General features: G+C 37.5%; 1 protein-coding gene and 1 pseudogene across 1 annotated transcript; both read right to left on the bottom strand.

The window, feature by feature from the left end:
• Positions 1 to 358: 358 nt before the first annotated feature.
• On the bottom strand, positions 359 to 14,920 carry LOC114696148 (vomeronasal type-2 receptor 116-like). The gene is made up of 6 exons (XM_028873706.1): positions 14,727 to 14,920; positions 7,171 to 7,450; positions 6,006 to 6,803; positions 3,892 to 4,116; positions 3,401 to 3,524; positions 359 to 1,260 (listed from the first exon to the last, which is right to left on the bottom strand). Exons 1-6 carry the CDS (start codon positions 14,918 to 14,920, stop codon positions 359 to 361), a joined length of 2,523 nt encoding a protein of 840 aa, XP_028729539.1.
• LOC114696133 lies at positions 8,180 to 9,091 on the bottom strand (annotated as a pseudogene).
• Positions 14,921 to 15,167: the final 247 nt, after the last annotated feature.

Raw genomic sequence — 15,167 nt, 5'->3', positions numbered from 1 at the left:
CCTATCTTTTAATTACTTGTCTTAGTGCCTGTGATATTAGTGTCCTTTACAAAAAGCCTTTTTCCTGTACCAATGAATTCAAGACTATTCTCCACAGTCTCTTCTATCAGATTCAGGATATCTGGTCTTATGTTGAAGTCCTTAATCCATTTGGAGTTGAGTTTTGTGCAGGCTGATACATGGATATATTTGCATTTTTATACATTCATTCATTCATTCATTCAGTCTGACCAACACCATTTGTTGAAGTTGATGTTTCTTTCTCTGGTGTGTACTTTTGACCTATTTGTAAAAAAAACAAGTTTCCATAGGTGTGAAGACTTAAGACATTAGTAAAATTTAAGGGATATTATCAATTTTAGAACACATGCCCCTGAAACTTTGGTACAATTTTTTTTTCTGGTCTTAATAAAATTGAGAAGCACTTTGGGGCAAAGATACAAACAAGCAGCCCTGCACTGGAGGCCAAGATAGAAAAGATCTCCACAACCACCATTGCTTTCCCCTTAGTGCTGTGGTAGACAGGGAGAAAAGTGACCCACACACTACAGAACACCAGCATGCTGAATGTCAGGAACTTGGCTTCATTGAATGTGTCAGGCAGATTCCTGGCCAGGAAAGCTACAGTGAAAGTCCCCAGGGCTAGTAAACCCAAGTATCCCAGGACACAGTAGAAGGCAATAACTGAACCCTTGTTGCAGATAATGATGATGTGACCATATTCAAAGTGTGGATCCATGTCAACAAATGGAGGAAATGTTCCCAGCCAGATTCCACAGAGAATCACTTGGATCATGGTGCAGATGGGAATGATATAGTTAGGTGTTCCTGATAGTAACAGCCATCTCATCTTTTTCCTTGGATCTGTGATCTTGAAGGCCATTACTACAGTAATTGTTTTAGCCAGAATAGTAGAAACAGCTACAGTGAACACAATTGCAAATGTGGTCTGCTGCAGAATGCAGGTGGCCATATGAGGATGGCCAATATAGAGCAAGGGACAGAGAAAACAAAATATGAGGGAGATGAGCAGGACATAGCTGAGAACTCGGTTATTGGCCTTGACAATGGGAGTATCTTGATGCTTCAAAAAGACACCAAGTATAACAGCTGTGAGAGCAGAGAAGCAAAGAGCCAAACACGCCAGAGCCATTCCCAAGGGGTCTTCATAAGCCAAGAAGGTCACGACTTTTTTGAGGCAGTGAGTTTGTTCTGTGTTGGCATACTGATCATGTGGACACTTCACACATTGATCTGTGTCTGATATATGAAGATAAACATCATCGGTTTTAATTTCACTCTGTTATTCACAAACATGTTAAACTAATGTATTGGAAAGATTTAGCCAAATTGGCATTATTTGTTACTGTAGATAGCAGTTCAAATAATGTTGTAGTATATTTCTATCACTGTCAAACCTAATCTTCGTCAAACTTACGCATGTTTAAAAAACTGTTATTATTATCCATGATACATATTTGTGACTTTTTAGTATCTTGTATGAAAACAAATATAGACTCAGCATGGTACAATAAAATACTTTACAGTGGGCAATTCATAGAAGCATATATATAAATGTATGTATTCACTGTTCTGTGGCAAGGGCAGTAAAGGAACACAGAGCCACCTGCCACCATGCGTGTTATGAACTTCCCATGAGCCTCAAAGTAAATTCCACATGTCAGTGTTCTCATATAGTTTCTTTGACATACATACTCCCCCAAATCTTGTTTAAAAAGTCATAATTAGTATTAATTAGGAAGGTGAAACTCTGTGAAGTAATCAGCACCTAATGTCATTACATCTTCAAAATCTTCTTGTTTTATGTTTCAATGTGAGAATTTTAGTAGGTGAGAGTATTTCACATTTTCACTATTTTCTTTACTAGATTTTAGTATTAGTGAACTCAAATGACAATATTTATTTGGAAAATATCACTGTAAGAATGTTTTCCATCTCAATACCAGTTGGATATAAGAGCCTCTTTCCACACTTGGAATTTACACTACAGTACATTTAATTTTAAAATTTCAGTGAATGGAAAACCACATCCAGTTGCATCCAATCTTTCTAATACCAGTCTTCTGATTAGGATCATACATTGTTATTCAATACTTTTAAGTTTCATCTTATTTTCCTAAACTGATATCTAAGCATGTGGGTAAAAGCATTTATTCCAGCAGTTCTCAACCTGTGGCTTGTGACCCCAAACCCTTTCAAAGGGGTCACCTAGGACCATTGGAAAACACAGATTTTTTTTTTTTGGTTTTTTGAGACAGGGGTTCTCTGTGTAGCTTTGCGCCTTTCCTGGAACTCACTTGGTAGCCCAGGCTGGTCTCGAACTCACAGAGATCCGCCTGCCTCTGCCTCCCGAGTGCTGGGATTAAAGGTGTGCGCCACCACCGCCCGCCAGAAAACACAGATCTTTACACCATGATTTATAACAGTAGCAAAATTGCAGTTGTAAAGTATTAATGAAAGTAATTTTATGGTTGGGGGGTTACCACAACATGAGGAGGTATATTAAAGGGTCGCAGCATTAGGAAGGTGGAGAACCACTGACTTATTCTTTTCAATTTTTTCTTACCACTTTATCATTACTAAATGTAATAAAAATGTTACATTATGATTTTAATGTTTTCTAAATACATGTAACTAGAAAGTTAAATGAGATGCAATGTAGAGATTTATTCTGTGTTCAACATACAAAGTTAATGCATTTAACTCATTACTTTGGATTTTATACTTATACCATAGTGTCATTTGACCAAACATAATTTTTATTACCAATTTCAGTATATCATTCATTTCAACTTTTTAATCTTGCATTACTCATTATATTTTGTAGCTAAAAATGCTGACCATTCTTTTTGTTGTTGTTTTTGTTTGTTTTGAGTTTTTAGACAGGGTTTCTCTGTGTAGCTCCAGCTGTCCTCTGACTCATTTTGTAGATCAGGCTGTCCTTGAGCTCACAGAGATCTGTCTGCCTCTGCATCTGGAATGTGGGGATTAAAGTCATGCACCACTACTGCCTGGTTTAGTGCTGAACTTTTTAATGAAAAATTTCTGTCTGCAAACTACATCCATCTCCACTTTGCTCATATTGAAATTATATTAAACTGTTTACACACTGGTCTTGATATTAAAGTTTAATTTTATTTTTTATCTAGTACTGCTCACTCCAATACCTGATTTACCACCAATTACATCATTTTCAAAATTTCCCTGGGACTCTCGAGGCAAGACAAATACCACCACTTTAGTATCTATGTAAAATTATGTATTTCAGTGTTATATTAGATCCTTGAATGCACACATCTATATGTTGGCTGCCAAACTCACCTGTGAGTAGAGAAGATTTGAAAATACAACCTACTAATTTGGTAAGGCATGTAATTACCTGTCATATTGGAAATTTCATTCTCTGGACATGGTGTACAATCAAAGCAGCAGACAGCCTTTCCTTTCTGAAGGGATTTTCTGAATCCTACTCTGCAAGGCATACTGCAAACTGAAGGTGTTGTCTAACAAAAATAAGATACATGTTAATAAAAAGGATTTGACCTACTCCACAGTAGAGACTGTGATTACAGTCAGATCACTGAAATGCTTCATTCATAAACAAGTACAACAAATCAAAGAGTGATATTTTGTTGTGTTTTTAAATATTATTAGAAACATATGCTTTATGATACATATTATCAATGAATAAATGCAAAAATGGAGTCAAATATGTCACATATTTAATATAAGAAAACTGAGGAAGGTAAAAAATGAGTCAATAGATTACCCAATGCTGTACTGCACTACCTTGTGTGAGGAAGCACATGCCCACCTTGAGACCTTTGGTACTATGTCACATGTAAAGGATCATAGTTAAGTCCAGCTCACCTGTCTAATGTCCATGGTCCACTCTATCATGTCTTCAGCCATAAACAATTGCTGACCATGTAGAAAATGTTTTGAAAACTTTCCTATTTTCACCTTAAGTCCAAGACCTGGTAGAAAATTCATAATGTAGAGAATGTCGTATTCTGTATCCAGTTTTCCTTTGTGATTCATGTTGATTTGTTCTCCAGGACTTATAAATTGGTTGTTCTCCAGGAAAGGGGCCATCTGAAATACATTTACTGTTTAGTTTGGACTATCACATTAGGACAGATAATCTGAAAATATGAATGCTCTTAATTTTCATTTATCTATCCTAAAATATGGCATTATTAGAAGTCCTCAATATAATAGAAGAAAAGAAGATACATCCAGAATTAAATATCATTATACCCTGGAAATAGTTACTTAATGGAATTAATGGCCTACAACATGCACACCTGAGTAATACTCATGGAGAGTGAGACATTCTTAACTTCTTTTCCTTTATCAATATTATCAGACCATCAGCTAGTGAGTGGAGGTCCTCAGTACATAAATACAGTTGCATAATTACTTAACACAAGTTAATAAACTTTGTTATAGCAATAAAGTAATTCTTGATCATTTAAAGGGTGTGTTATGCTTATTGCTGCCATATAATAATTTTGTTTCAAATATTGAAAATACAATAATGGGTATGTATTGGAAATATGCTGGCCAAAATCAACTTAAATTATTTTTCTTTTTAAAAGTTCTTTGAGAATTTTCTTACAGTAGAGGTTCTCATATTCTTTCCTGTCTCCCAGTAACTCCCATACCCTCCCTTCTTTTCTATCCTCCCAACATCATGTTCTTTCTCTCTTAATAAAAAACAAAAAAATATAGCCATTAAAAGCATGGAGTTCTGCCCTGGAGGAGATGGGAATGGGGGGTGGGCTGGGGGAAGGCGGGGTGGGGCCGGGAGGGGGGAGAACAAGGGAATCTGTGGCTGATATATAAAATTAAATAAAATAATAAAATAATAAAAAAGCATGGAGTTCAATTTGTGTTGACCAGCTACTCTTGAGCATGGGGCCTGCCCTGAAGTGTGGCTGATATATCCAGCATCATTCCATTGAAGAAAATTTATTTTCCCTCTCTAGAAAAATATCAATTGCAAACAGCTACTTTGGCCAAGATATGAATTTGTGCCTGCTTCTCCTTTGTGTTGGGATTTTGTCTGGCTTGTGCTTGTGCAGGTCTTTGTGAGTTCATATGTGCATCTACCCTGTGTGCTTGTAAAATAATGTGTTCTACATCATCAGACACTCTGGCTCTTAGATTTTTTTCCTATCCATTCTTTGGTATAGGTCCCTGGTCCTGAGGGGAGTGGTGTGATAGAGACCTCCCATTTAGGGATGAGTCCTCCACAGCATCTCACTTTCTGCACATTGTCCAGTTGTGGGTCTCTGTTAGTTACTATCTACTGCAGGAAGAAACTTCTCTAATAAGATTTGGGTGATGTCCTGATCTATAGATATAGAAGCATATTATTAAGAGTTGTGTTATTGTATACTCATTAGGCAGAATAGTAGCAGTAGGTTTTTCCTTGGGTCCATGACCTATTTATATTCAGATGATTGGTTTCATTAACAGTGTCAGATATGGATACCTTCTCATAGAATGAGTCTTAAACCCAATCAGAAAGTTGGATTTAGGTTGGGTAGCCCCCTAATAATTGTGCTACCATCATGTAGGAATGTCATTTTTATAACTTTCAGGGTTTGTTACTTGTAGAAATTGATGATTCCTCTTTTGCTTCAGTAGTGAGAACAGCACCTTTCAGCACTATGAACACTATCTAGTAAGTAGTGGTAAAATTTTTGGTTGAGCACCAGTTCAATTGCTCCATATTCTATGTCATCACTATGTGGTATCTTCAGCAATAGGGTCTTATTGTCACATTGTGGAGGATAAGCAATAGCATCAATTCTGATGTTTCCTGTATATTGTTGTCTCTTGATGTTAATTTATACCACTAATAAGGTTTATGTCGTATGCAGCAAAAGAGTACAGAAATCCATCTACTTGGGAGAAAGATTTGTAGAAAACATGTATTTAGAATCTATGGTAAATTTTAAGCCATGTCTTATTACCTGCCAGGGGTAAAATTCCAGTCTTTTCCCAGTATTCTCTGGTGATGTAACTATTTGTTCAACAAGCATTTCATGAAGTGCATAGGCCACAGCATAGACAGCATTGTATAGGTTGTAACTTGTCTCTCTCATGGACACTTCAAATTGGTTCCTGGATAACCATTCTAGTAGGATGTTGGTTGAACAGTTTTTCAATGTGTTACAATGAGATGGCAATGAACAGTTAAAATACATCCACCACAACCTACAAAGGGAAATATTTCTACTGTAGTTGGAAGGTTGCACAGTCTGAATGAATTTTTTAAAACCAGAAATCTCAGAATGGTGATGTGATAAAATGAGAGTCCCATGGAAGGAGTTTTTGGGGATCTCCCCTTTACTTGTGGTCATATCCCACCATGAGGTGGTGATCCAGAGTCTCTGAGTGCCTAAATATTGCCATAGTCTAAAGTGTAGAGTTAGAGCAGAGTCTGTGTCCCCATAGATGATAATTACTTTTGCTGATGATGTCATGATCTGGTTATAGTATGTTTCAGTTCTTTTCTGGTCTCTATTTTCTGTGATCACATTCACAAAGGCCAAACAGACTCTGTGTTTGTGCATCTCTTCTCTCAATTCAGAGAGAAATTGAATGCCTGGGTCATCATCTGGAATTACTAGTCCCACCCAGTTCCAGCCAAAATGAATCATCAAAGCCATCATGGCCAAGGACAGAAATGTGTGCTTTGGAGATACCTGGTACAGGTAAGGAAAACGTTCACGGTCACTCAGGAGAGGATGAAATGGCCCATAATAAAGCTAAAGAACATAAACATAAACAATATGAAGAAGATAAATACATCGTCTCAGTCTTTCTAAGCATTCTAAAAAAATCTGTGAGTGTTAGGAAGTATGAATTGTTTATCTAGTTATTACATTTTTTTTGTCGATTTTTCTCAAAAACTATTGATAAGACTCTATCTTACATTAAAACACCTCACATCTCCACTCTTTCAGATCTATTTCCAATTAATCTGCCATGTCCATGCCCAAAAGTGAGTATTTATGCTTCGAACTATGAATCAGAATAGACATAAAGCCAGTTATGAATTCCAATCTGTCTTGGTGCTCAGAAAGGTGGCAGAAATGGAGACAGGGTTTCATCACAAGCCCCACCTAACCTCACCTGTGGTATTGTGAAAATGTATAGGAGGGGCCCAAGTGTGATGGATGATAACCACCTTGGTCCGGTAAGTACACTGAACAATCTTCTTTCATGTTTACAGTTGTAATTAGGAATAATTGCATCTTTATTTGAGAATACACGGATTGTTTGCAGATCTTTCTTTTTGGCACAGCTGACTTTAACCATCAGAGAAATATTGGGTAAAACATGAATGTTCCTGTTTATTTGTTTGATGGCAAAAAATAGAGACAAAATCAAGTGGATATTCTTGGCTGTCAATCTGAAAACAGAACATGATGATCACTTGAGTTTAGGCTCTAAACATGATAATCTTAGACTATAGTCACTCTACTGATTATGTACTGTAGATATAGGTCTCATTGCTGTGGTATATGAGAATGTGAGATCTGTGAAAGAATTTAAGAACATTTAAAAGATTTTTTTTGGAGATAGATTTCACTCAAATGGGACTCTTATTTTTGAAAATTCATATAGTTTGCCTCTGTTGTCTGTGAACATGGCAAGAAGCCTGTGGACTGTCCATAGACCAGAAAGTAGGTGATAGCCAATACTGAAAGTGTTCATGGCTTTATCTTCATTTATTTACTGTACACAGAAAATGAATGAGTTCTGTCACCTACCTTGATTCTGATATTTTTCCCCCATAAAGAATAAATAAGACAATAACTTAGTAAATGAGAAATGGTTAGTAAAATCTGTCTACCAGAATAAACAGATCTTAGGAGGCTATTGAATTCATAGGTAACACAAATAACATAACATTTCTTATTTTTTCCTCTCCATTCCACAGAATTTTCTCCTTTTAATTTTCTGAGGTTGTCCAATCTTGAGTGATAAAAGGCTGAGTATAACAATGACTGTTTCTTTATGAGGAGTGAACTCCCTTTACTTCACAGGGGCCCTTGGATCAAGAACAATGCATTTTATACTTACTTAATTGAACACAGATATATAGACCCTGATCTATGTTGTTGGTTTTTTCAAGCTTTTAGGAACTTTCAATCACGGTTTTCCTCTTTTGCCCTGCTATCTGCAGAGCAGCCCTGGACCACTCAATGGTGGCTCCAACAAATTCAGTGTCCTGCTTTGTGGGATCTGCTGACCTATCATTGGTGGATGGCTGGACACTCTAGTCATCATTAGGAACTGCTGAATGGATACAGAGGATACCTGTATGCCCTCAGACAAGTCTTCCACCTCTGGCTGAGCAGCAGTGAACTCAGGAGCTGGTGCAGTTCATTTGTGCTTTATCACAGCCTTCTCAACAACAGCCTTTCCCCCTCCTCAGTCGCCTCTGGGTCTCTGTAGAAATACAGATCAGGCATATCCTCCATGGGTGGCCATGGGAGATAGTGCCACAGAGGCAGAATACTTCCTGGGCCAGCATTCACCACATCAGAAACATTGAATGAGCTTCCTTGTTGTTGTATTGGTTGATAATACCCATGTAGTGCAGAGGAGAGTCTGTGTTACACAGAGCAGTGGTAGTTGACGTAAGACGCCACTGTGAGGTTAGCCTTGGGAAAACCACCACTAGAAACTATGGCTCCCTAAAGGCTGCTTGGATCTGATTAGTGAAGGACTCAGGCATGAAGCAGCCAGGAATTGGAATGGCTCCAGTGGCAGCAGCAAACTTCAGCACTGATCAATGGCCAGTGCTCCTGGAGGAGATGACGCTGATATCAGCACGGTTCTTAATGGCAATGGTAGCCTAGGCTGCAAGCAACAGTTTCCCCTGGGCCTTCTTCAGATTTGTGATGTAGATCTAATCACTTTTCCTTTTGTAAATGTACTGCTCCATTTGAAAGTCATGGTTGGTGCCACCTAAGTTGGTTCCTGTGACAAGAAATTTGAGGACACCCTCCTCCTTCATTTGCAGGACATCATGGGCTCTGTACATTGTGTAAGTTTCCCTTTAGGTTTAAGATTAAGTTTAAAATTAACTCAAAAAATCAGTATCCCTTCTATATACAAATGATAAATGGGCCAAGAAAGAAGTCAGAGAAACATCACCCTTTACAAAAGCCACAAATAATATAGAATACCTTGGGGTAACTCTAACTAAGCAAGTGAAAGACCTGTATGACAAGAACTTTATGTCTCTGAAGAAAGAAATTGAAAAAGATATCAGAAAATGGTCCTACTGCCTGGATGCCTCCTAAACAGTTCAAGCTAATCAACTGTCTCAATTATCCAGAGGGCCTGATCCAGTTGGGGGCTCCTCAGCTATTGGTTCATAGTTCACCTGTTTCCATTCGTTTGGCTATTTGTCCCTGTGCTTTTTCCAATCTTGGTCTCAACAATTCTCACTCATACAAACCCTCCTCTTTCTCGCCAATTGGACTCCTGGAGCTCCACCTGGGGCCTGGCCATGGATCTATGCATCTGGTTCCCTCAGTCATTGGATGAGATTTCTAACACAACAGTTAGGGTGTTTGGCCATCCTATCACCAGAGTAGGTCAGTTTGGGCTTTCTCTCACCCATTGCCAGTAGTCTATTGTGGAGATATCTTTGTGGATTTCCGTGGACTTCTCAAGCACTCTGTTTCTTCCTATTCTCATGTGGTCTTCATCTATCATGGTCTCTTTTTCCTTGTTCTCCCTCTCTGTTCCTGATCCAGCTGGGATCTCCCACTCCCCCAAGCTCTCTTTCCCTCGACCCTTGCCCTTCATTACCCCCACTCACGCCCATGTTGTTCATGTAGATCTCATCCATTTCTCTGTCATTGGGCGATCTCTGTGTCTTTCTTAGGGTCCTGTTTTCTAAGTAGCCTCCCTGGAGTTGTGAGTAGCAGTCTAGTCATCTTTGTTTTACATCTATTATCCTTCTATGAGTGAGTACATACCATGCTTGTCTTTCTGAGTCTGTGTTACCTCACTCAGGATGATTTTTTTCTAGATCCATCCATTTGCCTGCAAACCTCATGATGTCATTGTTGTTCTCTGCTGAGTAGTATTCCATTGTGTATATGTCCCACATTTTATTAATCCATTCTTCAGTTGAAGGGCATCTAGGTTGTTTCCAGGTTCTGGCTATTATAAACAATGCTGATATGAACATAGCTGAACAAGTGCCCTTGTGGTATGATTCAGCATTCCTTGGGTATATGCCCAAGAGTGTTATAGCTGGGTCTTGGGGGAGATTGATTCCCAGTTTTCTAAGAAAGCATCATATTGATTTCCAAAGTGGTTGTACAAGCTTGCATTCCCACCAACAGTGGTGGAGAGTTCTCCTAGCTCCACATCCTTTCCAGCATGAGCTGTCTTCAGTGTTTTTGATCTTAGCCATTCTGAAAGGTGTAAGGTGGTATCTCAGAGTCATTTTGATTTGCATTTTCCTGATGATTAGGGATGTTGAGCAATTCCTTAAATGTCTTTCAGCCATTTGAATTTCCTCTGTTGAGAATTCTAATTCTCTGTTTAGATCTATAGCCCATTTCTCAATTGGACTGTTGGTCGTTTTGATGTCTCATTTCTTGAGTTCTTTATATATTCTGGATATCAGTCCTCTGTCAGATGTAGGGTTGGTGAAGACCTTTTCCCATTCTGTAGGCTGTTGCTTTGCCTTGTTGACTGTATCCTTTGCTCTACAAAAGCCTCTCAGTTTCAAGAGGTTGAAACTGACCATTGATTGATTGTTTGTCTCAGTGTCTGTGCTACTGTACTGGTGTTATATTTAGGAAGTGATCTCCTATGCCAATGCATTCAAGACTACTTCCTACTTTCTCTTCTATCAGGTTCAGAGTAACTGGATTTATGTTGAGGTCTTTGATCCACTTGGACTTAAGATTTGTGCACGGTGACAGATATGGATCTACTTGCAATCTTCTACACGTTGACATTCTGTTATGCCAGCATCATTTGTTGAAGATGCTTTCTTCTTTCCATTGTACACTTTTGGCTTCTTTGTCAAAAATTATACGTTTATAGGTGTGTGGATTATTGTAAGGGTCTTCAATTCGAGTCCATTGGTCCACATGTCGGTTTTTATGCCAGTACCAAGCTGTTTTTTATTACTGTAGCTCTATAGTAGAGCTTGAAGTCAGGGATCATGATGCCTCCAGAGGTTGTTTTATTGTACAGGATTCTTTTGGCTATCCTGGGTTTTTTGTTTTTCTATATGAAGTTGAGTATTATTCTTTCCAGGTGTGTGAAGAATTGTGTTGGTATTTTGATGGGGAATGCATTGAATCTGTAGATTGCTTTTGGTCAGATTGCCATTTTTACTATGTTAATCCTGCCTATCCATGAGAATGGGAGATCTTTCCATTTTCTGACATCTTCAAATTCTTTTTTCAGGTACTTAAAGTTCTTGTCATATAGGTCCTTCACTTGCTTGTTTAGTGTTACCCCAAGGCATTTTATATCATTTGTGGCTATTGTAAAGGGTGATGTATCTCTGATTTCCTTCTCAGCCTGTTTGTCAATTGTATATAGGAGGGCTATTGATTTTTTTGAGTTGATCTTGTATCCTGCTATGTTGCTGAAGCGGTTTATAAGCTGTATGAGTGCTTTGATTAAATTTTTGGGGTCACTCATGTATACTATCATGTCCTTTGCAAATAGGGAAAGCTTGACTTCTTCTTTTCCAATTTATATCCCCTAAATCTCCTTATGTTGTCTTATTGCTCTGGCTAGAACTCCAAGAATTATATTGAATATGGGAAGTCTCTTTTGTTGCTATCCCCCTAAATCCCACTTCCAATGCACTCCTCATACTCAGTCCACCCAATCCACTCCTTCAAGTTCCCATCCTTCCATCTCACTACCCCTGCCCCCAATTTACCCAGGAGATCTCTTTTATTTCCTTTTCACAGGCAAAACCATGCATCACTCTTTGAGCCATCCTTGTTTTGTTGCCTCAGTGTGTCTTCATCTGATAGGTGTATAGTTAAATTATGAAGGACTTTCATTGCCACATTCTTTTATGGTTGCATTTTTGTTTCTTTTTAGGTGATGTTTTATTTGTTTTTTTGTTTGGGTTTTTTAGTTTTTTGGAGAAAGAACTTTAAATTGGGTGAGTAGGGAAGGGGAGAGGATCTGAAAGAACTTGTGTGAAGGAAAGACCATGATCAATATATATTTAAATTAGTAATTGTTTTAAATAATAAAAGAGATAAAAAAGTTAGAAAAAAAAGAGACCACAGTAGTACCTTCTTTTCTAGGTCCACCAGGACTAAGTTAATATATGTAAAGTCCTTAGATAGTGATTGCTATATGGTGAATAGTCACTAAATGATAGTTAATAATTTTGATTTCATTATTGTATTATCAAAATAAGATTCCAATGATTTATTGAACAGCTTTTATATACAATCTATGCCATTGTATAGCTATACCATGACTTACTTAAGTTTAAATATTTTTATTTATCACAAAAATTCTCAAGCACCTCCATATCATACAAAGACAAGTGCATTACCAAAATTGTTGCATAACTAGTTATCAGTTTGCATCATGGCATGGCAAAGGATGTAAGTCTGAATGATCAAGCCACATAGCAGTATTTGCATACCTGAGGCATTTATGCCTACATGAGCCATCTCTTACATTAACAAATACTGAACTTAGATTTCTCATTTGTAAAAAGGCAAAGTCAGGCATCTAGATATGAAAACATATGTTGTGTTATGCTCTTTTATCTCTCATAACTTCAGAAAGTTTAAAACATTCTTTTAGACTTCTCTTATCTTATACCATGTAAGTATGTAAGCCTGGATATGAAAAGGACCTTTAATTTCAACTATTTGTTTTACAGACATAAAATTCCCAGCATCGTTATCAAGAGATATCATATTACTCCATTACTCAGGCATGTTGGTCCATCAGATGATGAGGTTGGAGAGTGAATGATAAAAGGAAGTACAAATGCTCTCACCTTAACTTCTAAGAAGATGAAGTTCCCCTCCAAATTCTGTGTGCTAGAGGCTGATGGGGCACAGTGCACAATTCAGCCTCATTCTTGATTTTATTTTTCAAATTTCACTGACTTTTCCCTCAGGTCTTTATCAACTGTGACTTATATTCTGGACTTTGGGAAATCATTGCCATGCTCTATTTTACTGTGAATACTAATTCCTTACATCATCACTCTTAGAATGTTTCTCATCATCCATTGCCCATAACCATGTATTTGATATCCAGGCTAGTGATCATCACACACTATATTCATTTGGTTTCATTAAACTTCCCCCTTACTTCCATTTCTTCTTAGAACATTTCTCTCATCTGATCCACAGTCTCAAAACATCCTCCTCTGCTTTGAATTTAATTCATGCATAAGCTATAAATAACAATACAATATTTGTCCCAAGCTCTTAAACTCCACTGTGCTGGACCTCATAGATATAACAATATCCCATATTAAAAAGTATTTGTTACCAAAAAATGTTTTATTTGTGACAATTTCCTTAGCATGATCCAGGGGATATTTGGCATGATTTCCCAAACTCAAATGCCAAATTCTACACATCTCATTAACGACAAAAGTGATAGTCTACCATACAAGTCAAGGAATAAATCATGTATATTGCTATAATATTTAAATACATTTTGTATCACTAGGGAAAGAGGAAATAGAGACATAAATGTAGGGTGAGTGTCCAAAATGTTAAAGTAGCAGGCAAAATCATGATGTGGAAGTATGAATTCAACAAACAATCTTCAATGGTGGGGAATGTGACCAAATCTGTAATCTTAATAACCCTCTCTCAGATATTGACAGGTACTGCAGGAAATAGCTTTCATTCTTGCACATGACAAGGCAAATAGCAGGTTAGTACTTGAAGTGACATCTTCTCTTGTAACAGATGAATGAAATTCTTTACTCAAATAATCTAAATAGCTGTTACATAAATTCCTAACCTAGAACTTTAATGAAGACATAGCATTGTTAATGCAACCAATCTCTGGCTACGCATATGATCAAATGAAACATAATTGAAAGGGAAGAATAAAATATTCATAGTGACATTTTGTTCCTATTATTGATTGCAGCTATAAGTCATAGCCAGGCAGGTAGAAAATGATGATACGTAGATTATTTGAACAAAGGATACATATCTCCATAAGAAATTTACCCATAAAGCAGATCAGGAAGATCAAGATCATCTCTGTACAGGAATTGGGCTTTCCATACTAATGGAAGGAATGGTAGTAGACCATTGAAAGACCACTTTATTGTAGCCTCTAAAAAGGGAACTCGGGTAGTGCTTTGCATTGTGTTTCTGGGGGACAATGCATGGCCCCACCAAGTGAGAACTGTAACTAATAATTATACCCCTCTAGTAACAAGGTTGAAAGTGTATGTCATTCAGTCCAAAAATGTCACTCTAAAGAGATAAGTGACAAAATAACCCCTAATCCAGAAACAGGGAAATAATCAGCAGCAAAACACAAAATAAATTTTTGTTTAGTCTTCATAGTGTGGGTGAGAAACAGGGAGAATAGACAGCAAGAATGATGGTCAACCTATCTATAGCCTTAGTAAACATTATTTACTATGATAAACATAAATAAATGAAAGAGGTACTTACTGAGCATGTAGATTTCCACTGAAATGATCATTCACCAGTGGACCCTGTTTTGTGTAAATGTAAAAAAAACAATCGTCCTCCACATCTTCATCCCCGTTGTCACTTTGTTTTATTCTCCAAAAGCACCTATGATCTGTCACACTTAAAAGCAAAAAATCCTCCAGGATCAAGATGACAAACACCAAAGACAACATCTTTATCGCATCACCTACACTGTGAGCCTGAGCAAAGTGCAGCATGAACAGTCAGGCAGAAGCTTATGTATTAATGTGTTGGAGTTGCCCATGTGTCTCTTTTTATTACTGTGATTACTACCGAGAAAAGCATTTATGACCCTCAGTATTTTTCAGGCTGTTTTTCTCTTCTGGGGAATTCTTAAGTACTTTTTGGCCTGTGGCTCTGCACCTGAGTGTCTGTGTCCAGGTGGCAAATGATAATTTT

Source organism: Peromyscus leucopus, chromosome 1, assembly GCF_004664715.2.
Source record: "Peromyscus leucopus breed LL Stock chromosome 1, UCI_PerLeu_2.1, whole genome shotgun sequence".
In the NCBI taxonomy this organism is placed as follows: Eukaryota; Metazoa; Chordata; class Mammalia; order Rodentia; family Cricetidae; genus Peromyscus; species Peromyscus leucopus.
The sequence above is the reverse complement of the archived record's forward strand: the minus strand, read 5'-3'. Positions and strand labels throughout refer to the sequence as shown.

Coding starts and splice junctions, on each gene's coding strand:
- LOC114696148 (XM_028873706.1), bottom strand. CDS start 14,920: ATGTTGTCTTTGGTGTTTGTCATCTTGATCCTGGAGGATTTTTTGCTT. Junction 4,117..6,005: donor TGGAATTTTACCCCTGGCAG/GTAATAAGACAT, acceptor AATGTATTTCAG/ATGGCCCCTTTCCTGGAGAA. Junction 1,261..3,400: donor TGAAATTTCCAATATGACAG/GTAATTACATGC, acceptor TTCATATATCAG/ACACAGATCAATGTGTGAAG.